This window comes from Triticum urartu, chromosome 3 (assembly GCF_003073215.2).
Source record: "Triticum urartu cultivar G1812 chromosome 3, Tu2.1, whole genome shotgun sequence".
Taxonomy (NCBI): domain Eukaryota; kingdom Viridiplantae; phylum Streptophyta; class Magnoliopsida; order Poales; family Poaceae; genus Triticum; species Triticum urartu.
Window position 1 is genome coordinate 115,130,745 of NC_053024.1, and position 23,177 is coordinate 115,153,921.

At 45.3% G+C, this 23,177-nt stretch overlaps 1 protein-coding gene and 2 long non-coding RNA genes across 3 annotated transcripts; 1 reads left to right on the forward strand and 2 right to left on the reverse strand.

The window, feature by feature from the left end:
• Positions 1 to 3,714: 3,714 nt before the first annotated feature.
• LOC125548119 (zinc finger CCCH domain-containing protein 1-like) lies at positions 3,715 to 4,952 on the forward strand. Its single transcript, XM_048711799.1, has 3 exons — positions 3,715 to 3,879; positions 3,974 to 4,402; positions 4,524 to 4,952. Exons 2-3 carry the CDS (start codon positions 3,991 to 3,993, stop codon positions 4,784 to 4,786), a joined length of 675 nt encoding a protein of 224 aa, XP_048567756.1. The 5' UTR covers positions 3,715 to 3,879; positions 3,974 to 3,990; the 3' UTR covers positions 4,787 to 4,952.
• Positions 4,953 to 17,023: 12,071 nt separating this feature from the next.
• On the reverse strand, positions 17,024 to 18,305 carry LOC125548121. Its single transcript, XR_007300906.1, has 2 exons — positions 18,229 to 18,305; positions 17,024 to 17,666 (listed from the first exon to the last, which is right to left on the reverse strand). It is a non-coding gene; the product is annotated as an uncharacterized LOC125548121 (long non-coding RNA).
• A 1,968-nt stretch (positions 18,306 to 20,273) lies between these two features.
• LOC125548122 lies at positions 20,274 to 22,389 on the reverse strand. Its single transcript, XR_007300907.1, has 2 exons — positions 20,800 to 22,389; positions 20,274 to 20,643 (listed from the first exon to the last, which is right to left on the reverse strand). It is a non-coding gene; the product is annotated as an uncharacterized LOC125548122 (long non-coding RNA).
• Positions 22,390 to 23,177: the final 788 nt, after the last annotated feature.

Genomic DNA, 23,177 nt, shown 5'->3' on the forward strand with positions numbered 1-23,177 from the left:
GGAGTTGCATAATCTCATAGTCGAATGAATATGTATTTGACATGAAGAAATCAATAGCAATAAAACTGAATGATCAATATGCTAAGCTAACGGATGGGTCTTGTCCATCACATCATTCTCCTAATGACGTGATCCCGTTCATCAAATGACAACACATGTCTATGGTTAGGAAACTTAACCATCTTTGATTAACGAGCTAGTCTAGTAGAGGCTTACTAGGGACATGGTGTTTTGTCTATGTATCCACACATGTATCAAGTTTCCTGTTAATACAATTCTAGCATGAATAATAAACATTTATCATGATATAAGGAAATATAAAATAAGAACTTTATTATTGCCTCTAGGGCATATTTCCTTCAAACCTAACACATAGCATTGACACAAAACAACAAGTAACTATAGAAATCATTCTCAAAGGTCCATTCAACTTTGTAAATGCACACTGACGTCGAAGGTGAGTGGAACTGTGAACGTATTCCTAGTCATCAATATGCTCCACCTCTAGCCCACGTACCATTCATTGCTACAAGGGATATTTTTCATTCTTCTCTTTCTCGTCCTTCCCTACATCTTCTGATTCTAGCCTCTTCGCCAACCATTTTCATTGACGCGAATCAGCAGCATGTCAACATTAGTGTTTTCATCATCAACACCCCTTCTTCTTCTTCTCATTCCTTGCCAGCTTTAGCTCTCATTCCTAATTGTTTTCTAGAATATTCTTTCTTTATTTTTTATTTGCTGGAACACTCTTTCTTCCTCCAACACCGTAGACCACTTGGTGGCTTTAGTTCTTTTTTCCTCTTTATGCTTGGAACACCCCTTTTTTCTACAATAGCATGAATCACCTGACCAATGTTGTGTCATGTTGTCCTCACCCGCGAATGTTTTGACAACCGTAAGCATGTGTACATCCTGTAGGGCATAGTCGTCATCCATCATGGTGAACGCTAGATCATCCATGTCACGAGCTCATTGTGGTCGTTGCCCATGTTGGCAAGCAGTGCTCGGCAATGTCGCTGAGAGATTGTTGATCGCTGTTGCCCACGAGCGCTTACAAAATGATTCGGCGTGATTAACTTCTTTCTTAGTTAATTATAAGTACACAAATAATTAACGGCCTACCTAATACCTGCATGCCTAATTAATTGTTAACCAAATAAATTAATTATCTGCCTAATTGAAAAAATCGCTACTTCTAATTATCTCTAGGCATAATAAATTGTCTACCTAATTAATTAATTAATTGCATTAATGACTCGATTTCCAAATTGATTCAGTGCAAAAAATCCTATTTAAATAGACCTAATTAATTGCATGCGTAATTAACTCTCTAGCTAATTAATTGCATTAATGGTTTGATTTTCAAATTGATTATGTGCTCAATTTCCATAATATTTTCGCGTGAATGGCTGCTATGAATGACGAGGACAACTACCGAGTATTGTTGGGTGCATTTCCCTAACGATATTTTTGACATTCAAATGATCACACTTGATTTGAGAATTTAGCATGTCTGTCTCTCTGTATGACTTATAAGAAATTTAATTTGACAACATTCACATAAGCCTGTATGTGGTGGCCCGACAACCCGCCTTTCGCCACAGCCATCCACACCCTGGCATTCTCGAGAATCGCGCCGGCGTTTTACATGGTGTACGCGTGGATGCACTCATAAGAAAAAAGATATGTTATTTTTGTTGTATTAGGAAACTTGTGATTGCAGATTAATAGCAGAGATAATGATAATAATAAATGGCATAGCATGCGAGAGTAGTGATTTTTTATGCGGGAATATATGATTTTGTATTGGAAGGTTATCAGGAAAATCTTATGTTTGCCTTTTAGGAAGCTGATCTCACATATATGATGTGATTTCTTAATTCTTAATTACCTGTTATTTACATAATTGAATTGAATCAGAATCTGCCAAAGAAAGCACGAAACAAGACCCCCCTTAATGGGATTTGGTTTTTTAATGGGAGGGAGAAAAACCAGCGGAAGGGGTGGTGAGAGGTGAGACGAAATAAAACCAAACGAAAAAAGACCGTACCAGGCTACCAAATACTCTATTAGGAGTAGAGATTGCATTAATGGTTTGATTTCCAAATTGATTCTGTGCTCAATTTCCATAATTTTTTCGCGTGAATGGCTGCTACGAATGACGAGGACAACTACCGAGTATTGTTGGATGCATTTCCCTAATGATTTTTCTTGACATTTAAATGGTCACACTTGATTTGAGAATTTAGCATGTCTAGCTCTTTGTATGACTTATAAGAAATACAATTTGACAACATTCACATAAGTTTGTATGTGGTGGCCTGACTACCCGCCTTTCGCCACAGCCATCCTCGACACAGTGATCCAGACCCTGGCATTCTTGAGAATCGTGCCGGCGTCTTACATAGTGTACGCGCGGATGCGCTCATAAGAAAAAAGATATGTTATTTTTGTTATATTAGGAAACTTGTGATTGCCAATTAATAATAGAGATAATGATAATAATAAATGGCATAGCGCGCGGGAATAGTGATTTGTTATGCGGGAATATATGATTTTGTATTGGAAGGTTATCAAGGAAATCTTATGTCTGTCTTTTAGGAAGGTGATCTCACATATATGATGCGATTTATGAATTCTTAATTACCTGTTATTTACGTAATTGAATTGAATCAGCATCTGTCAAAGCAAACACGAAACAAGACCCCCCTTAATGGGATTTGGTTTTTTAAGGGAGAGAAAAACCAGCGCAAGGGGTGGTGAGAGGTGAGATGAAATAAAACCGGACGAAAAATGACCGTACCAGGCTACCAACTCCTACATTAGGAGTAGAGATTGCATTAATGGTTTGATTTCCAAATTGATTCCGTGCTCAATTTTCATAATATTTTTGCGTGAATGGCTGCTACGAATGACGATGACAACTACCGAGTATTGCTGGATACAATTCCCTAACGATTTTTTGGACATTTAAATGATCACACTTGATTTGAGAATTTAGCATGTCTGGCTCTTTGTATGACTTATAAGAAATATAATTTGACAACATTCACATAAGCCTGTATGTGGTGGCCCGACGACCCGCCTTTCGCCACAACCATCCTCGACATTGTGATCTAGACCCTGGTATTCTTGAGAATCGCATCGGCGTCTTACATGGTGTACACGCGGATGCGCTCATAAGAAAAAAGATATGCTATTTTTGTTGTATTAGGAAACTTGCCAATTAATAGTAGAGATAATGATAATAATAAATGGCATAGCGCGCGGGAATAGTGATTTATTATGCGGGAATATATGATTTTGCATTGAAAGGTTATATCAAGAAAATCTTATGTCTGTCTTTTGGGAAGGTGATCTCACATATATGATGCGATTTCTGAATTCTTAATTACCTGTTATTTACGTAATTAAATTAAATCAGCATCTGTCAAAGCAAGCACGAAACAAGATCCCCTTAGAGATTTAGTTTTTTAAGGGAGAGAGAAAAACCAAGTTGGTGAGAGGTGAGACGAAATAAAATCAGACAAAAAAACCCGAACCAGACTACCAACTCCTACATTAGGAGTAGAGATAATTTATATGACATAAAAAAATGTCCAATTTACCATGTTTAAAAATCCAACATTTTTAATTTAACATTAATTAATGTAAAATAAAACACCACCACCTTCCGCAGGTACGCACGTTCCACGGGACACCCCGCCCGGAGCGGATAGCACCGCGGCGCCCGATCCTCCGATGTCGAATGCCAATCGAAACAGAAACCCCAATCAGTTTCGCAATCCTCAGCACAGCCAGCAAACCGAAGCGATTCCAACCCGATCCCGACCGCGGAGGCCGGAAATCCCCCGAAATCCAAGCCCCCTCCTTTCGGTATAAATCCATCTACGCATCGCAGTCTCTCTCGCTTCCCCTGGTCCTCATCTAGTCAAATCTGTCTACCCGGCTGCGCTAACCTAGGGTTTAGTCAGGCGGCCAGCAGCCATGGAGGGGGAGAGCGCCGCCGCCCCGACGCGCCGCTGGGCGGAGAACGTGATCGTGCTGTCCTCGGGGAGGCCGCCGCGGTCGGAGGAGGCGGCGGTGGTGGCGGGGCAGGGGCAGCACCAGCGCACGGATGCGCCGCCGGAGAAGCTCTACTACAAGACCAGGCTCTGCGACAAGTACGAGGCCACCGGCCGCTGCGTGTACGAGGACGGCTGCACCTTCGCGCACGGCCGCGCCGAGCTGCGCCCGCCGGTCCCTCCCCACGCCCACGCCGTTTGGCGCAGGCCGCCCGACCAGGAGCACGGCGGCAGGATCGTCTACGGCGGCGGCAAGGCGTGGCACAACTTCAGGGACAGGGGCCATTTCGGGGACAAGCTCGCCTTCCCCCACGCCGCCGCGCCGGCACCACCTGGTACGCCCGCTGCCTATGCTACTCTATCTAGATCGCGCTCGCGCGCAAGTGTCCATGGCCGATCGCGTCGGGATCTCGCGAAACAATGCCCTCGATTTGTTGACTCCCCCCTCCTGTCCAGGTCACGCGATTCGCATCACCGGGGACCAGAAGCTGCTGGCGGACGAGCGGAGGAGCGCCACGCCGCCCGCGATGCCATCCCCAGCGCCGCGCTACACTGCTCCGGGCCCGGCCAGGGCGTTTGCGCCGGTGCCTGCCCCGGCCGCGCGTGATCGTCTTGGCCAGATACCCGTGGAGGACGGTGGCAAGAAGTCCAACAGGCTGATGCTCATGAGCCTCCGGAAGACCAGCGGCATCTACGGCGACTGGCCGGAGCAGTTCTGAAACCGATTGATCAGCCGTCACCATGGTCGCATACCCATATATAATTGGCAGTGCTGATACAAAAGAAAAGGGGGATTCATTTTTCTGTGAGAGTGAACAATTTTACCATGGTGGTATTTACCTGTACCGTATAATTCCAATTCTTATGATTAATCGGAGTCATGTTGTCGATCATCCAAAGGTCCAAGCAATCACACGAGGCATGATACCATAATTTGCTAACGAGGTTCACAAATATGGCTACATTTCATGATCTGACTATGGCCGCTCATGGTACCGTTACAATACCACACCTTGAACACCCGGGCTCCGGCACATGCCGGCGCGTGCGTGTGCTATCATGTTGCATAAGTTACATTGTGTGAGCACTACATCATACCCTACCTACACACTGTATGACTTAGAGTTCAATTGTAACTTAACCTGTACACAATTTCGACATAACTCCAACAAATTTCGCTTGCGAATATTCTCGATCACCTTGGATTCACCATGTGTCGAACATCCATGTACATTGTGTCAAGGGTTGAATCCGACGGACCTCGGGTAAAGGGTCCCGAACTAGTGATCTTTTTTAAACATTTATTAATTAGAAATAATTGTTACATCGTCTATAAGAAAAGATACAATATTTTCCATGGGCTCCTAGATCCAATCCCTAATCATGAAACATTTTGCTAGTCTAGCAAGCTCATGATCTACTTTGTTCGCTTCTCTATTACAATGTTCAAAACTAGTAAGAGGAAAATCACAAGCCATTAAAAAAGAACCCTCAAAGATTGCGGCCGTCGCTCCTGCAGAATGTCCTCCATTCTTCATTGTGTCAATGACTCCCGCGTTGTCAGAATTGATAATGAGACGATTGTAGCCCGCCTTTCGTGCCAACAATAAGCCAAACCTAAGTGCTAACGCTTCCGCTGTCAAGGCATTTGCACAACTCAATCTTCCAATTTCCACCTATAATGATGTTTCCTTTGTCATCCCTGCTAACAACACCTGCTACGCCCCTTAGTTGATCATGATTGAAAGAAGCATCTACATTCAATTTAACAAACCCCATAGGAGGTCTGCTCCATCCTCCATTCTCCCTCTTTGCCTTACGTGAGTGGGTATTTACATAATTTTTCGTTATACACCGAATCTGAATCGAGGTTTGGGACACCTCTTGAGACTTTCCCTCATCGACTAGCTTCCGTCTATTCCACCATAAATACCATGCGATTATAGCGATCAGCTCGGGAACCCAATCTCTGCTCCTAAAGGGGGAGTTGGTAGTCTCGTCTCACCTCTCACCAACTCCTCCGCAACATACGCATGCAAGTGTCTTATAGACTTTTCGCTCAAGCCCATCCAATTTGGGATGGCCCATTTGACGCGTGCATTAACTCAATCAAATATGCACTTTTTCAAAACAACGTCGCACATTAACTTATTAAAATCAAATTAAATCTTACCAAAATTGGTTGACCCATTTGAAGTGTGCATTAACTCAATCAAATCGGCACTTTTCCAAAACAAGATTGCACATTATAACTCATTCAAATCAAATCAAGTCTTGCCAAAGTTGGTGACCCATTTGACGCGTGCATTAACTTAATCAAATCGATACTTTCCCAAAGCAACGCCATGCATTAACTCATTCAAATCAAATCAAATCTTACCAAAGTTGGCTTGCCCATTTAGTGGATGCATTAACTCAGTTAAATTGACAGTTCCCAAAACAACGTCGCGCACTAACTCATTCAAATCAAATCAAATCTTATCAAAGTTGGCCGACCCATTTGACGCGTGCGCGTGTGTTATTTTTCGTATGTTTCATTTTTTTATGACCAATCTATTATTTTACACTCGGCATCTCTACTCCTAAAAGGAGAACCCTGTGACGTCCGGATAATTAAGCTACAGTAAAGCTCTGTTAATGATGCCACGTCATCGCGGTTACTGTTCCTAATCTCGCGTTAGTTCGAAACCGATTCAAATTCAAAATCAAGTCAAACGTAAAAGTTTTCAAACATTAAAACTAAAATGTTTGGGTTGTGCCGAATAATGCATAGGTATTTATGATGGAGAAATCACACTTTTATAAAATGTTTAGAACTCTAAGATGAACAAAACAACAACAAAACAATTATTTAAACGCTTTGAAAATATTAAAACCAAATGAAAACTACTTTATTTAAAGTTCCCAATTTAATGCGGTTAAGGTATAATTAGAACTACCAATTTATGATCTAATGCATTAATTAATAAAACTAAATAAACTTAAGAGATAAGTGAAAACAGAAAAGAAATAAATAAAAAGAAAATTATCAGAAAAGTAAAAGAGGAGAAAGACCCCCAAATGGGCCTCGGCCCAGCAAGCCATCGGACCTCCAGGCCGGCCCAGGCCACCCCTACTTACACCCCACCGGTCCACAGAGAAACCCTAGCCCACCCCCACTCACCCATTCCCCCCTCCCCACGATCCCCACTCCCCCTCCTCCCGCGCGATCTGGATCGGGAGCGCTGTGATGGCCTGGCTTATTAGGGATGATAGACTACTCATATCAATAAGGAATTCCTTCTTTTTCGGGAGCCCATTCGGACAAAACTCCAAAGTTAAGCGTGCTTAGCTTGGAGTAGTGTCAGGATGGGTGACCAACCGGGAAGTTGCTCCCGGGTGCGCATGAGTGAGGACAAAGTGCGCAGAAAAGACTAGTATTGATCTGTGGGACCAGTCTAGATCCCGCCAGGAGTAACGACCACCGGCGGGTGTGTCCGGGGCGTTACAAGTTGGTATCAGAGCCGACCCTCGCGGTTACACGGATGGTTGCGGACAGGTGCGTGGTCATGTTCATGACGTTTGTGACCCGTCGTGGCACCCGGCATGGCACATGTACCGGACTGGAAGAACAGACGTTTGTGCCAAGAGGGAACGTTCCTGTGGCCCAACGAGGACGTCGGTTCCTCTGAGTGGGGGTGTATGTGATGGCCTGGCTTATTAAGGATGATAGACTACTCATATCAATAAGGAATTCCTTTTTTTCCGGGAGCCCATTCGGACAGAACTCCAAAGTTAAGCGTGCTCAGCTTGGAGTAGTGTCAGGATGGGTGACCAACCAGGAAGTTGCTCCCGGGTGCGCACGAGTGAGGACAAAGTGCGCAGAAAAGACTAGTATTGATCTGTGGGGCCAGTCTAGATCCCGCCAGGAGTAACGACCACCGGTGGGTGTGTCCGGGGCGTTACAAGCGCCCTAGCGCTCATCGCCTGATCCTGCCGCCGCTGAAGCCCCCGTCGCCAACCACCACTGCTTGAGGTCTCCGCCGATGCCGCCATCGCCCCGCGTGCCTCGGCCCCCTCCTCGTCCCGTGCCGAGGCCGTCGTTCCTGCGCCACGCCCTCGACCCCGTCGTCCCGCCGCACTCGTCGCCCGCGATCCGGACGTCGTCCCTTCCTCGTCCTCCTCCCCGTGCCCCGCTGCCCGTGCCCTACTTTCCCCAGTGAGCCCCGCCTCTCTTCCCCTTGCTCACTGCGCACTTGCGCCGCTCGCTCGCCGTCGCCAGCGCCTCTGGCCGTGCTCGTCTACGCCCGCTGTGGCTCCCGTCCCGCTCCGGCCGTGCCGCCCCACCTCCGCCGCTCCTGCCGCACGCACCCGCTGCCTACCTCCCGCTCGCCCCTGCTGCGGGTGCCGCATCGCCGCCCTGCGCGCCCGCCTCCGTCCGCCGCGTTCTACCCGCGCGCACGCGCGCTTGGCTTCCGCCGCGGCCGTCGTTGCTTCGTCGCGTCCGCCATTCCCCCTCCCCGCAAGTTGCTGCCCCGCACCTCGGCCATGTCCGACATGCGCGCACGCCCCGCCGCCAAGTCTGGCTCAGCCACACCTCCACCTACCGACGCTGCTCGCGCCTAGCGCGTGCCTCGCCGCCAGCGTCCGCCTCCACCTGGCCTCGCCTGCCTCCAGACGTCGCTCCGCCACCTGGCCGACGCCGCGTCCACCGGCCTGCCCCTGCTCCGGCGCCCAGCCGGGTACCCCCGCGCCCTGCGCCCGTTTCCCGTTCGCCCGCCCCGGTTGGGCTTGGTCCCTGACCAGTGGGGCCAGCCCCGGATTAGAACGAAATGGATTATAAAAAATAATAAAAATAAAAATATGTTAGAATAAATAAATTAATAATTAATTAATTAACAAGTTAATTAAGTTAATCAATCATGTTTAACTAATCTAATTAAAATAAATTAGCCTAATCACTTAGTTAGCCTAATTAACCCGATTTAGTTAACCTAAGTCTATGACGAGTGGGACCCACGTGTCAGTTTGACCGGTCAATGGTCAGAGTTGACCGCTGGCGTCATAATTTTATTTTCTAAATTAATTAATTCTGTTAATCCTAAAAATGATTAAATCCTTTTAAAGTTAATATAAAATAAACCGTAGCTCGGATGGAAAAACTTTGTACATGAAAGTTGCTTAGAACGACGAGTCGAATCTGGTTACGCAGCCCGTTCGTCTGCCACGCATCCCTAGCATAGTGAACACGCAACTTTCCCCCTCCGAGTCATTTGTCCGAAAACGCGAAACACCAGGGATATTTTCCCGGATGTTCTCCCCCTTCACCGGTACCACCTCATACCGCGTTAGGGCACACCTAGCATCACGCTTTGTCATGTCATGCATCGCTATGCATCTGTTTGCTTAATATTTATTGTTTCTTCCCCCTCTTCTCTCGCTAGACACCGAGACCGACGCCGCTGCTATCCAGTACGACTATGGTGTTGATGGCCCCTCTCTCTTGCCAGAGCAACCAGGCAAGCCCCAGGCTTTGATCACCAGATATCGCCTATTCTTCTCTCTACTGCTTGCATTAGAGTAGTGTAGCATGTTACTGCTTTCCGTTTATCCTATTCTGATGCATAGCCTGTCATTGTTGCTGCAGCTGTTGATACCTTACCTGCAATCCTAAATGCTTAGTATAGGATGCTAGTTTATCATCAGTGGACCTACATTCTTGTCTGTCTGCCATGCTATACTATCAGGCCGTGATCACGTCGGGTGTTGATCACGGGTATATACTATACCTATTACACCTGATATATGTTATGACTAAAGTCGGGTCGGCTCGTTGAGTACCCGCGGTTGATTCACGAATTGGGAGCTGGAAGGACATACTTTCGCGACGGCCCTCTGTGTGGATCTTTGTGGCGGAGCGACAAGGTAGGTGGAGACCACCTAGGTGAGAGGTGGGCCTGGCCCTGGTCGGCGTTCGCGGTTACTTCAAGATAACATGCTTAACGAGATCTTGGTATTTGATCTGAGTTTGGCTACTGGCCTAGACGCACTAACCAACTACGTGGGAACAGTTATGGGCACTCGATGTCGTGGTATCAGCCGAAGCCTTCGTGACGTCAGTGATTGAGCGGGGCGCGCCAGATTGGACCGTAATCCTGCTCTTGTATTACGGGGGCTAGGTCTGCTTCCGGCCGCCCTCGCAACGTGCAGGTGTGCAATGTGCGATGGGCCCAGACCCCTACGCCATAGGATTTAGACCGGCGTGTTGACCTCTCTATTGTGCCTAGGTAGGGCTGCGACGTGTTGATCTTCCGAGGCCGGGCATGACCCAGAAAAGTGTGTCCGGACAAAGGGGATCGAGCTTGTTGGGAAATGTGGTGCACCCCTGCAGTGAAGTTAATCTATTCGAATAGCCGTGATCTTCGGTAACAAGACGACTTGGAGTTGTACCTTGACCTTATGACAACCAGAACCGGTTACTTAATAAAACACACCCTTCCAAGTGCAAGATACAACCGGCGATCGCTCTCGAACAGGGCGACGAGGGGAGGATCATCGGTTAGGATTATGCTATGCGATGTTACTTGGTGAACTTACCATCTACTCTCTTCCTCTGCTGCAAGATGGAGGTTACCAGAAGCGTAGTCTTCGATAGGACTAGCTATCCCCCTTCTTTTCTGGCATTCTGCAGTTCAGTCCACATATGTTACCCCTTTTCCATTTGATACCAATGCATACATATGTGGTGTAGCTCCTTGCTTGCGAGTACTTTGTGTGAGTACTCATGATTTCTTTGCTCCCTCTTTTCCCTCTTTCTACCCGATTGCTGCGACCGTGCGATGGAGCCCAGGAGCCAGAGGCCACTGTTGATGACGACTACTACTACTCGGGAGGTGCCTACTACTACGTGCAGCCCGCTGACGATGACCAGGATTAGTTTAGGAGGATCCTAGACAGGAGGCCTGCGCCTCTTTCGATCCGTATCCCAGTTTGTGCTAGCCTTCTTAAGGAAAACTTGTTTAACTTATGTCTGTGCTCAGATATTGTTGCTTCCGCTGACTCTTCTATGATCGAGCTCTTGTATTCGAGCCTTCGAGGCCCCTGGCTTGTAATATGATGCTTGTATGACTTATTTTATTTGTAGAGTTGTGTTGTGATATCTTCCCGTGAGTCCCTGATCTTGATCGTACACGTTTGCGTGTATGATTAGTGTACGATTGAATCGGGGGCGTCACAAGTTGGTATCAGAGCTGACTGCCTGTAGGAATCCCCCTTCCACACTCCTTGGCCGAAGTCGAGTCTAGACATTACAAAACTTTTACTAACATGGCTGTGTGCCTTACGGGCCCACGTCGCCATTGGGTGGTATTTGGATCTTTTATTCCTCGTCTATACTCTGGGACTCTAATCTCTTTTCTATTCGGGTTAAATGAATTTTGCTAAACCTAACTTTAGGATCTCGTGATAACTTTCATCCGAATAGCACCTTATTACCGATGATCGTTTGCTACACCAGAAGATTTAAGGGTTACTCTACGATGTTCTCCCGAGACCCTTGTGCCCACCGACATTACAATTCCCTACCACCGATATACCCTTATGGATAACTACCTACATTTGTCGTTCATACATTCATCCTCAGTTGCTCTTGTTATTACAAGATGCCCTGAACTGCTCTCCGTTGTTCCGAAAATCCTTTGAGCTTACTGCCTTACAGTTCCTTGCCGCAGAAATACCCCTACGAATAATTCCTCGGAATTATCGAGTATCCACTCATTCCCATTTGTTCTTGTGTTCCGCAAAAGACTTCGAAAAACTGTTTGATCTTTCGAAAATCCTCAACAGCCTGTTGTTCTTGGAATTATTGCATACTTGCATTCTGGTTAATTCCATTGGTCTAGCAAATTACTTTAAAAACCTTTGTGATTGTCATTCTGATCCTTTTGATTCAACATGTGTGTGAATGCACACAATCATCAGTCGCAATTAGAGTTCATCCTTCTGACTCAGACGTCATTTTTGAACATGAGCTGGTTCTCGACCAATCAAATTGTCGTCGATTGTACCCCTAAGCTTACTCATCTTATCCTTTCTTAATCAGAGCGTTTGCTTCTGATCCCTTGATTTGGAAATCATAATTCCTTTGATTTTTGAGCTTTTAATCAATCAGATGTTTCTTTAATCCGATGCACATGCATTCCTTCTTCCTTTCATAGAGTACCGATACTCACATTAGCTCCGTTGTAGACCACCGGACCTCTTGTTGGATTATTATCCGACATTGTCCTTCATATTCAAGTAACCTTGTGAGCCTTTCCACGGATATAAAGCCTTTGGTAAATTGTATCCTATGCTTTCTCAACCATGCTCTGTTTTCGAGCTGGTGGTATTTACTATTGAAGCTTGTGGTATATGTTTCCATGATACCCTGACGGGTTGAACCTATGCCTTCCTTATTAAGTGTGAACTCGAAAGTTTTCACGAGTCATACTCTTCTGGTATTTTGCTAGATAAAATTTCTACACTATAGCTTCACCAAAAGCGAGAAGTAAAATGAAAGGTTATGCATGGAAGAAGTGGGAGTCGGCCTTGAGCCTTTGCGTTCATGCCCATGGACCCGATGTGAAACTTATCATCCAAGCTTCTTGTAAATGATAATAATCCCCTTGTTATAAGTTCGTCCAGTATCTATGTTCGGTCCCTTGCAATCATGGTTCCGACCATATTTTCTCATTATTACCATTTATCGGACAAGTTGAAGTACTTGTCTTGTGTAGATCATTGCACCTGTCCAACCTTTACTTTGATCTACCGTCGAGTATTACACTATGATATCTTGATATTGTCTTGGAACTGCATAACTTCTTATGGGTTCTTCATCAACTATTATTTCTCACCTATTCCAATTTTTCCCTGGGTTTCGAGTTGTTAGACACTCAGGGAAACCGATAGTGAATCGATTCCGCACTCCGATTCAATAACTCTTAAATAATTTTCATTGCTTACGAGTTTAATAATCCTTCAAGTCATTCCTTGCCTGTTTGGCTATATCATTATTGTGCTACCTGGTCCTTCTTTACGGAGCACAATTTTGGACGATGAGCTAACCTTACGTCGATCTTCCTGGTCTTATGATTTCACCTCGAAGGGCAAGCTTAACTCCGTGTTGGCGTCGTACCCTTGATTCCAATAACCTTCGGCTTCATCATTCCTATGACTTGATGTCATCGCTGACCAAGTACATCTTCATAAAAGCTCGCAACAAATGTGTCGTGATCATTATCAACATTTTGATTCCTTCCATGATATCAATCGGATTAATGATGAGAAATGCCATCCTTGACCTCGATGAGTTGTGTTATCATCGACTACTTTATTGCCTTCCCTCCAACACAAACTTGTTCGTGTTTTGTGTTATACCTTGAGTTCCTTGCTACCAATGCATATGTTCTTATTTACCTTGGAATATTGCCACCTTTTATGTCAAGACTATCGTGAGAATTTCACCACCTCTTGAGAATTCTTGATACAAGTGATACTTCTCACCATCACCATTCCTTCTTGTTCCCCATATTGTTTATAACCAGAATATCAACAAATGGACTGTGAGGTATAAAATTCAAAACCTCTAGCAACCCTATTGCTTGTAAGTTAATGAATGATAGTTTCATTCTTTGGGTATTGGTTATTGAATCACCATTCTAAACATTGATCTTACACCTAAGCCCATATTATGGGTGCACCTTTCAACCAATGTCTAATTGTGTATGTTTTCCTCGAGCATACATCATTATACCATTTGATCTAACAAATGTTATCTCCTTGTTCACATAAGTGTGGAAATCCATCTTTTGAAAATCTCAATGAATTGTCGCTGAGTTCATCAGCCATCTCCTCGTCCTCTCCTTGGTTAATTGATGAATGTTGGGGAACGTAGTAATTTCAAAAAAATTCCTACGCACACGCAAGATCATGGTGATGCATAGCAACGAGAGGGGAGAGTGTTGTCTACATACCCTCGTAGACCGGCAATGGAAGTGTTGACACAACGTAGAGGAAGTAGTCGTACGTCTTCCCGATCCGACCGATCCAAGTACCGAACGTACGGCACCTCCGAGTTCTGCACACGTTCAACTCGGTGACGTCCCTCGAGTTCCGATCCAGCAAAACGTTGAGGGAGAGTTTCGTCAGCACGATGGCATGATGATGGTGATGATGTTCTACCGATGCAGTGCTTCGCCTAAGCACCGCTACGATATGACCGAGGTGGAATATGGTGGAAGGGGGCACCGCACACGGCTAAGGAACGATCACGAGGATCAACTTGTGTGTCATGGGATGCCCCTTGCCTCAGTATATAAAGGAGGGAGAGGGGGAGGTGCGGCCGGCTCTATGGATGCGCCTGGAGGAGTCCTACTCCAACCGGGAGTAGGACTCCCCCCTCTTGCCTTATTGGAAAAAGAAGGAGGAAGGGAGAAAGAGGAAAGGGGGGCACCGCCCCCCCTTCCTTGCCCTATTCGGACTAGGGGGGAGGGGGCGCGTGGCCTGCCCTGGCCGGCCCTCCTCTTCTCCCTTATGGCCCATGTAGGCCCAATAACCCCCGGAGGTGTTCCGGTAACCCCCCGGTACTCCGGTAAAATCCCGATTTCACCCGGAACGTTTCCGATATCCAAATATAGGCTTCCAATATATCAATCTTTATGTCTTGACCATTTCGAGACTCCTAGTCATGTCCGTGATCACATCCGGGACTCCGAACAACCTTCGGTACATCAAAACACAAAAACCCTAATTACGATCGTCACCGAACTTTAAGCGTGCGGACCCTACGGGTTCGAGAACTATGTAGACATGACCAAGACACGTCTCCGGTCAATAACCAATAGCGGAACCTAGATGCTCATATTGGCTCCTACATATTCTACGAAGATCTTTATCGGTCAGACCGCATAACAACATACGTTGTTCCCTTTGTCATCGGTATGTTACTTGCCCGAGATTCGATCGTCGGTATCTCAATACCTAGTTCAATCTCGTTACCGGCAAGTCTCTTTACTCGTTCCGTAATACATCATCCTGCAACTAACTTATTAGTTGCAATGCTTGCAAGGCTTGAGTGATGTGCATTACCGAGAGGGCCCAGAGATACCTCTCCGACAATTGTAAGGCTTATTCTTTAAGTTGTTCCTAATGGATCCTTTGCGTATCCAAAGTCTGATCTTTACCCAGTGACCATGTCAATGCTATCTCGAAGCTTGTCTGTGGTACTCCGATTTTTCAATAAGAACATTTGAAGCACAATACTAAATTTTATTCATCAATTATCCAAACACCATTGCATGTGTAATGTCATGAAATTTCTTTCCCCCTTACCTAAAGAGTTATCTACATTATATCCTGTCATGGATATCATGCTCTGCTTGTCCTTGGGAAGGATATACCCTTGAAATATGTGTTTAAACACATTTTCCTTCCCATTGTTCTGTTTAATCTGATAATCATATTTTCTTTTCCATTGGTTGGTTTAACGTTGCTTTTGATCTATAAGATCTAAGCAATACTATTCTCCTGCTTTTGTAAACACCTTGTTCTACACTTCTGTCAGAAAGACCCTGTTACTTTTGTTGATGACATTTCGGTAACCACCAATGATGAGAACTTTGCCTACTGGTCTGCCTCGTTCAACGAGCAGGAAAATGGTTCTCTTTGACCCTCGCCCTTGGTACCGACGTTGTTGCCGACATAATCGACATGCTAGCCTCTGACATGCCATTGCTATCATGACCATGCAAAATGTTAGCCCCTTCCTACTTTTAACCCACATGGTGGGCCCATAACCCATAGTTCCACAGGATCGAAACCTGACTCTCCTGTACACCCCCTGTTCCCAAAGCTATTCCTCGTGCGTGGCCTCATATGTAATTCACGAGCCACCTTCCGATGAGACCATTAATTCCGGTATCAGACGCAATACTTATTCTCGTTGCTCTAGGCCCCCTTTCACACTTTCTTTAGGCATCGAACCATTGCCTACCCGCTCGAAACTTCTCATGGTATCTCCTTACTTTGCTCTCGACAATTTCTTAAGTTTCAATTCGAGAGTTACTTTCCGCCACCTTCCCTGATGTTATCTACCCGATAAGCAACCTTGTAGCGCTCAGTTCTTCCCAAGATACCCCTTAACCTTTTCGTAAGTACGAGGGAACTTCCGAAGAAAATATGACGACTTCATCATGATGGCCTGAAACATAGGAATGAAGACATCAACGTAATGGATCGACCTCTTCGAGAAGAGCAACCAAGACCGAGTAGATCCGTTAGAATTTCATAACTACAAATTTCCCCCTTACACCACTTCTTAAATCTCGGGACGAGATTTCTTGTAGTGGAGGAGAATTGTGACGTCCGGATAATTAAGCTACAGTAAACCTCTGTTAATGATGCCACGTCACCGTGGTTACTGTTCCTAATCTTGCGTTAGTTCAAAACCGATTCAAATTCAAAAATCAAGTCAAACGTCAAAGTTTTCAAACATTAAAACTAAAATGTTTGGGTTGTGCTGAATAATGCATAGGTATTTATGGTGGAGAAATCACACTTTTATAAAATGTTTAAAACTCTAAGATGAACAAAACAGCAACAAAACAATTCTTTAAACGCTTTGAAAATATTAAAAACAAATGAAAACTACTTTATTTAAAGTTCCCAATTTAATGCAGTTGAGGTATAATTAGAACTACCAATTTATGATCTAATGCACTAATTAATAAAACTAAGCTAGTAAGATGCCCGTGCTACGGTACGGAATGACAAAAGATGAGGACCAACACAAGAATGTACATTTATCAAATTGATGTCATATAGTTGATAGGTACACATCTAGCACAATCAAACATACGGTTACCATCCGATAAAACGCTTCTTATGAACAAAATATTTAGATCATACACCAAATTCTCATCAAACCTACAAAACAATGGACAATCGGCAAACATAAATATTTGCAAATGACGTGGGTCAAATAGTAATCAAATAACTACAGGAGAACATCTTTGCAAAAAATGACAAAATGTTAAACTACAAGTGGCCACAAGGACACATATTCCTTAAACTAAAATACATCTACTCACAACCAGAATGCACTAAACATGCTAAGTTGCAAATTTTATTGTAGCGGTTGTTGTCTCGCAAACTCGAAATAGTATTCAACATTAACACAATGGTATTATTTTTTGAGGGGAATCTAAATCTGCCAATAGACTATATAATGTGGCTCCATGCCGAGCACTTGGTCTAGTCTCCGACCATGGTATGCCAGCCCACGACATGGTGTGTTGTTTGGGCGACTATCTGCAAAATGAGAGTCAGATAAGATTTTCTCCGCCAGGGAGCTAAACTAATTAAGATATACTTCTTTAAAAACATTTCCAACAATTATGCCGGTTCATGTAGGTATATGAGTAAATCACATAAGTAGTATTGGGGATGAAACATATGTGCGCACACCTCCCAGCGGATGGAATCGCAGGGCGAAGCATGGAGGCAGAACACATCAGCATCGGCGCGAACGACGCGGGGTGTTGTGCCAGTGTGACTGCGCCACCATGGCAGCACTTATCCCTGGAAGCCGAGAACTGAGACATGGCAGACTCTCATGGTAATATGTAAAGTTCAGAGCTTGTAATGCTCGTCAGAGTAAATGTGGGATACTCCTCATCTCCCATAGACGCTGGTGATGTCCATGAGCACGCAAGGGACACAACCAGTGGGAGACGGGTGTTGGCGTACACACCATTAAGCAATCAAATTTGCAAAGAAGGAAAATCTTACCAAACCATATAATTTGGAGACTGAATGAAGACCAAACCCAACACCAGGGATATTCAAAGTAGACGTTCTAGATAAAATACTTCATGTAACAACTTTCATAGAGATCCATCACAGGAATTTCTTCTTCTCTTTATTTCATCCCCTAAAACAAAGCAGTATAAACAAAGTACTAAATTTCCCAAATGAACCACACCAGTAACTTGTTCTTCTCTCTATCTCTTCTCCTAAATCATTTAGACAAAGAAAGAATAACTGGATAATATTTAGATAGAAACATTCCTTTCTTATCTAAGCCACAAATGCATAATGCAGAACCAATCTGTATTAGAGGGTGGAGATGGAGAAAGCTCACCGGCTCATATCACCAAAAGGAGGACCGCCCATGGTGTATGGGGCTTACATCTAATATATCATGATCAAAGTCTTCTCTGCCGGCTAGTTTACGTAACTAAGTAGTGTCTGCCACGGTATGGCCACCAGACGCTATGGCTGCAACACCGATCCCTTGTCACCATGCTCACGAGTACCTAGCAGCATACATATCTACAAATCATGAGCAGTACCTAATATCAGCAGTTGTAATCAGTAAGCAAGTAATAGCATGAACAAAACCGGTAGAAGCATGGAAATAATTGCAGCAGTAGGCTGCTGCTTTCCTCCATGATCTCTTTATATATGCAATAGCAGTATATCAGGGTAGAGCAGCAAAATTAACAACAGCCATCCCAGCGTTCACGCCCTCCTCCGCACGCAACCTCTCCACAATGTCCACGCCTGCTACCTGACTGTTTTCCTCCTCTGCCCCCAAGAACTCATGCTCAGCGTCCCGCCCAGCTCAAGCTCCACCTCGAGTACCGGGAGAGAGGAAAAGGGAGGAGAAGGAGGAGCTCCTGCACGCCACCCTAGCGTTCAGGCGCACGCGCGCACACATATAGCACACGCTCCATCGATCCAATAGCGACGCCTCACGCGCGCTGGCATGGAGAAGGCAACAAACGAGAGTGGTGCAAGTTATGAATTCATCGGTTATAGGATTGGGGCGGCGTTAGTGCCATCATGGGCGGCGGGCCGACCACCGTGGAGGCGGGGATGGGCTCGATCCGGCCTCTCACATCTGTGTGCTCCTTTGGGTTGGGACCGTGTTCTCTGCTGGTGTGGAGATGCAGGGTGGGGGATGGCTGGGGCAGTGGGAGCATTCCACCAGCGGGGGAGAGGATGGGCTCCGATGGGCAGAGATAGGGTGGGCGGCAGCGCTAGAGATTCCGTTTCGCCAGAGAAGGAGAAACCTCCAGAGTATCCCCCTATTTTGGTGGTTGGCTTGGCACTACGTATGTCAGTCTCAATCTCAACCTTAGATTTAAGATCGAACGGTACACATGATCCGAAGGCAGGCACACCATCACCACCAACTTCCATTTTTATAGGAGATTGTTTAGGCATCGAACCATTGCCTACCCGCTCGAAACTTCTCATGGTATCTCCTTACTTTGCTCTCGACAATTTCTTAAGTTTCAATTCGAGAGTTACTTTCCGCCACCTTCCCTGATGTTATCTACCCGATAAGCAACCTTGTAGTGCTCAGTTCTTCCCAAGATACCCCTTAACCTTTTCGTAAGTACAAGGGAACTTCCGAAGAAAATATGACGACTTCATCATGATGGCCTGAAACATAGGAATGAAGACATCAATGTAATGGATCGACCTCTTCGAGAAGAGCAACCAAGACCGAGTAGATCCGTTAGAATTTCATAACTACAAATTTCCCCCTTACACCACTTCTTAAATCTCGGGACGAGATTTCTTGTAGTGGAGGAGAATTGTGACGTCCGGATAATTAAGCTACAGTAAACCTCTGTTAATGATGCCACGTCACCGTGGTTACTGTTCCTAATCTTGCGTTAGTTCAAAACCGATTCAAATTCAAAATCAAGTCAAACGTCAAAGTTTTCAAACATTAAAACTAAAATGTTTGGGTTGTGCTGAATAATGCATAGGTATTTATGGTGGAGAAATCACACTTTTATAAAATGTTTAAAACTCTAAGATGAACAAAACAGCAACAAAACAATTCTTTAAACGCTTTGAAAATATTAAAAACAAATGAAAACTACTTTATTTAAAGTTCCCAATTTAATGCAGTTGAGGTATAATTAGAACTACCAATTTATGATCTAATGCACTAATTAATAAAACTAAGCTAGTAAGATGCCCGTGCTACGGTACGGAATGACAAAAGATGAGGACCAACACAAGAATGTACATTTATCAAATTGATGTCATATAGTTGATAGGTACACATCTAGCACAATCAAACATACGGTTACCATCCGATAAAACGCTTCTTATAAACCAAATATTTAGATCATACACCAAATTCTCATCAAACCTACAAAACAATGGACAATCGGCAAACATAAATATTTGCAAATGACGTGGGTCAAATAGTAATCAAATAACTACAGGAGAACATCTTTGCAAAAAATGACAAAATGTTAAACTACAAGTGGCCACAAGGACACATATTCCTTAAACTAAAATACATCTACTCACAACCAGAATGCACTAAACATGCTAAGTTGCAAATTTTATTGTAGCGGTTGTTGTCTCGCAAACTCGAAATAGTATTCAACATTAACACAATGGTATTATTTTTTGAGGGGAATCTAAATCTGCCAATAGACTATATAATGTGGCTCCATGCCGAGCACTTGGTCTAGTCTCCGACCATGGTATGCCAGCCCACGACATGGTGTGTTTGGGCTACTATCTGCAAAATGAGAGTCAGATAAGATTTTCTCCGCCAGGGAGCTAAACTAATTAAGATATACTTCTTTAAAAACATTTCCAACAATTATGCCGGTTCATGTAGGTATATGAGTAAATCACATAAGTAGTATTGGGGATGAAACATATGTGCGCACACCTCCCAGCGGATGGAATCGCAGGGCGAAGCATGGAGGCAGAACACATCAGCATCGGCGCGAACGACGCGGGGTGTTGTGCCAGTGTGACTGCGCCACCATGGCAGCACTTATCCCTGGAAGCCGAGAACTGAGACATGGCAGACTCGTCATGGTAATATGTAAAGTTCAGAGCTTGTAATGCTCGTCAGAGTAAATGTGGGATACTCCTCATATCCCATAGACGCTGGTGATGTCCATGAGCACGCAAGGGACACAACCAGTGGGAGACGGGTGTTGGCGTACACACCATTAAGCAATCAAATTTGCAAAGAAGGAAAATCTTACCAAACCATATAATTTGGAGACTGAATGAAGACCAAACCCAACACCAGGGATATTCAAAGTAGACGTTCTAGATAAAATACTTCATGTAACAACTTTCATAGAGATCCATCACAGGAATTTCTTCTTCTCTTTATTTCATCCCCTAAAACAAAGCAGTATAAACAAAGTACTAAATTTCCCAAATGAACCACACCAGTAACTTGTTCTTCTCTCTATCTCTTCTCCTAAATCGATTTAGACAAAGAAAGATTAACTGGATAATATTTAGATAGAAACATTCCTTTCTTATCTAAGCCACAAATGCATAATGCAGAACCAATCTGTATTAGAGGGTGGAGATGGAGAAAGCTCACCGGCTCATATCACCAAAAGGAGGACCGCCCATGGTGTATGGGGCTTACATCTAATATATCATGATCAAAGTCTTCTCACCATTGCCAGCTAGATTACGTAACTAAGTAGTGGCTGCCACTTTATGGCCACCAGACGCTATGGCTGCAACACCGATCCCTTGTCACCATGCTCACGAGTACCTAGCAGCATACATATCTACAAATCATGAGCAGTACCTAATATTAGCAGTTGTAATCAGTAAGCAAGTAATAGCATGAACAAAACCGGTAGAAGCATGGAAATAATTGCAGCAGTAGGCTGCTGCTTTCCTCCACGATCTCTTTATATATGCAATAGCAGTATATCAGGGCAGAGCAGCAAAATTAACAATAGCCATCCCAGCGTTCACGCTCTCCTCCGCACACAACCGCTCCACAATGTCCACGCCTGCTACCTGACCGTTTTCCTCCTCTGCCCCCAAGAACTCATGCTCAGCGTCCCGCCCAGCTCAAGCTCCACCTCGAGTACCGGGAGAGAGGAAAAGGGAGGAGAAGGAGGAGCTCCTGCACGCCACCCTAGCGTTCAGGCGCACGCGCGCACACATATAGCACACGCTCCATCGATCCAATAGCGACGCCTCACGCGCGCTGGCATGGGGAAGGCAACAAACGAGAGTGGTGCAAGTTATGAATTCATCGGTTATAGGATTGGGGCAGCGTTAGTGCCATCGTGGGCGGCGGGCCGACGACCGTGGAGGCGGGGATGGGCTCGATCCGGCCTCTCACATCTGTGTGCTCCTTTGGGTTGGGACCGTGTTCTCTGCTGGTGTGGAGATACAGGGTGGGGGATGGCTGGGGCAGTGGGAGCATTCCACCGGCGGGGGAGAGGATGGGCTCCGGTGGGCAGAGATAGGGTGGGCGGCAGCGCTAGAGATTCCGTTTCGCCAGAGAAGGAGAAACCTCCAGAGTATCCCCCTATTTTGGTGGTTGGCTTGGCACTACGTATGTCAGTCTCAATCTCAACCTTAGATTTAAGATCGAACGGTACACATGATCCGAAGGCAGGCACACCATCACCACCAACTTCCATTTTTATAGGAGTAGAGATAAACTTAAAAGATAAGTGAAAAGAGAAAAGAAATAAATAAAAAGAAAATTAACAAAAAAGGAAAAGAGGAGAAAGACCCCCAAATGGGCCTCGGCCCAGCAAGCCATTGGACCTCTAGGCCGGCCCAGGCCACCCCTACTTACACCCCACCGGTCCACATAGAAACCCTAGCCCACCCCCACTCACCCATGTTGGGGAACGTAGCAGAATTTTAAAATTTTCTACGCATCACCAAGATCAACCTATGGAGTCATCTATCCGCGAGGGAGAGGGGAGTGCATCTACATTCCCTTGTAGATCGCGCGCGGAAGCGTTCAAGAGAACAGGGTTGATGGAGTCGTACTCGTCGTGATTCAAATCAGCGATGACCTAGCGCCAAACGGACGGCACCTCCGCGTTCAACACACGTACGGTTGGGAAGACGTCTCCTCCAACTTGATCTAGCAAGGGGGAAGGAGAGGTTGATGAAGATCCAGCAGCACGACGGCGTGGTGGTGGAAGCAACGGTGATCTCGGCAGGGCTTCGCCAAGCACAGGGAGAGGAAGGAGTGTCACGGGAGGGAGAGGGAGAGGCCAGGGGCTAGGGTGCGGCTGCCCTCCCTCCCCCCAATAT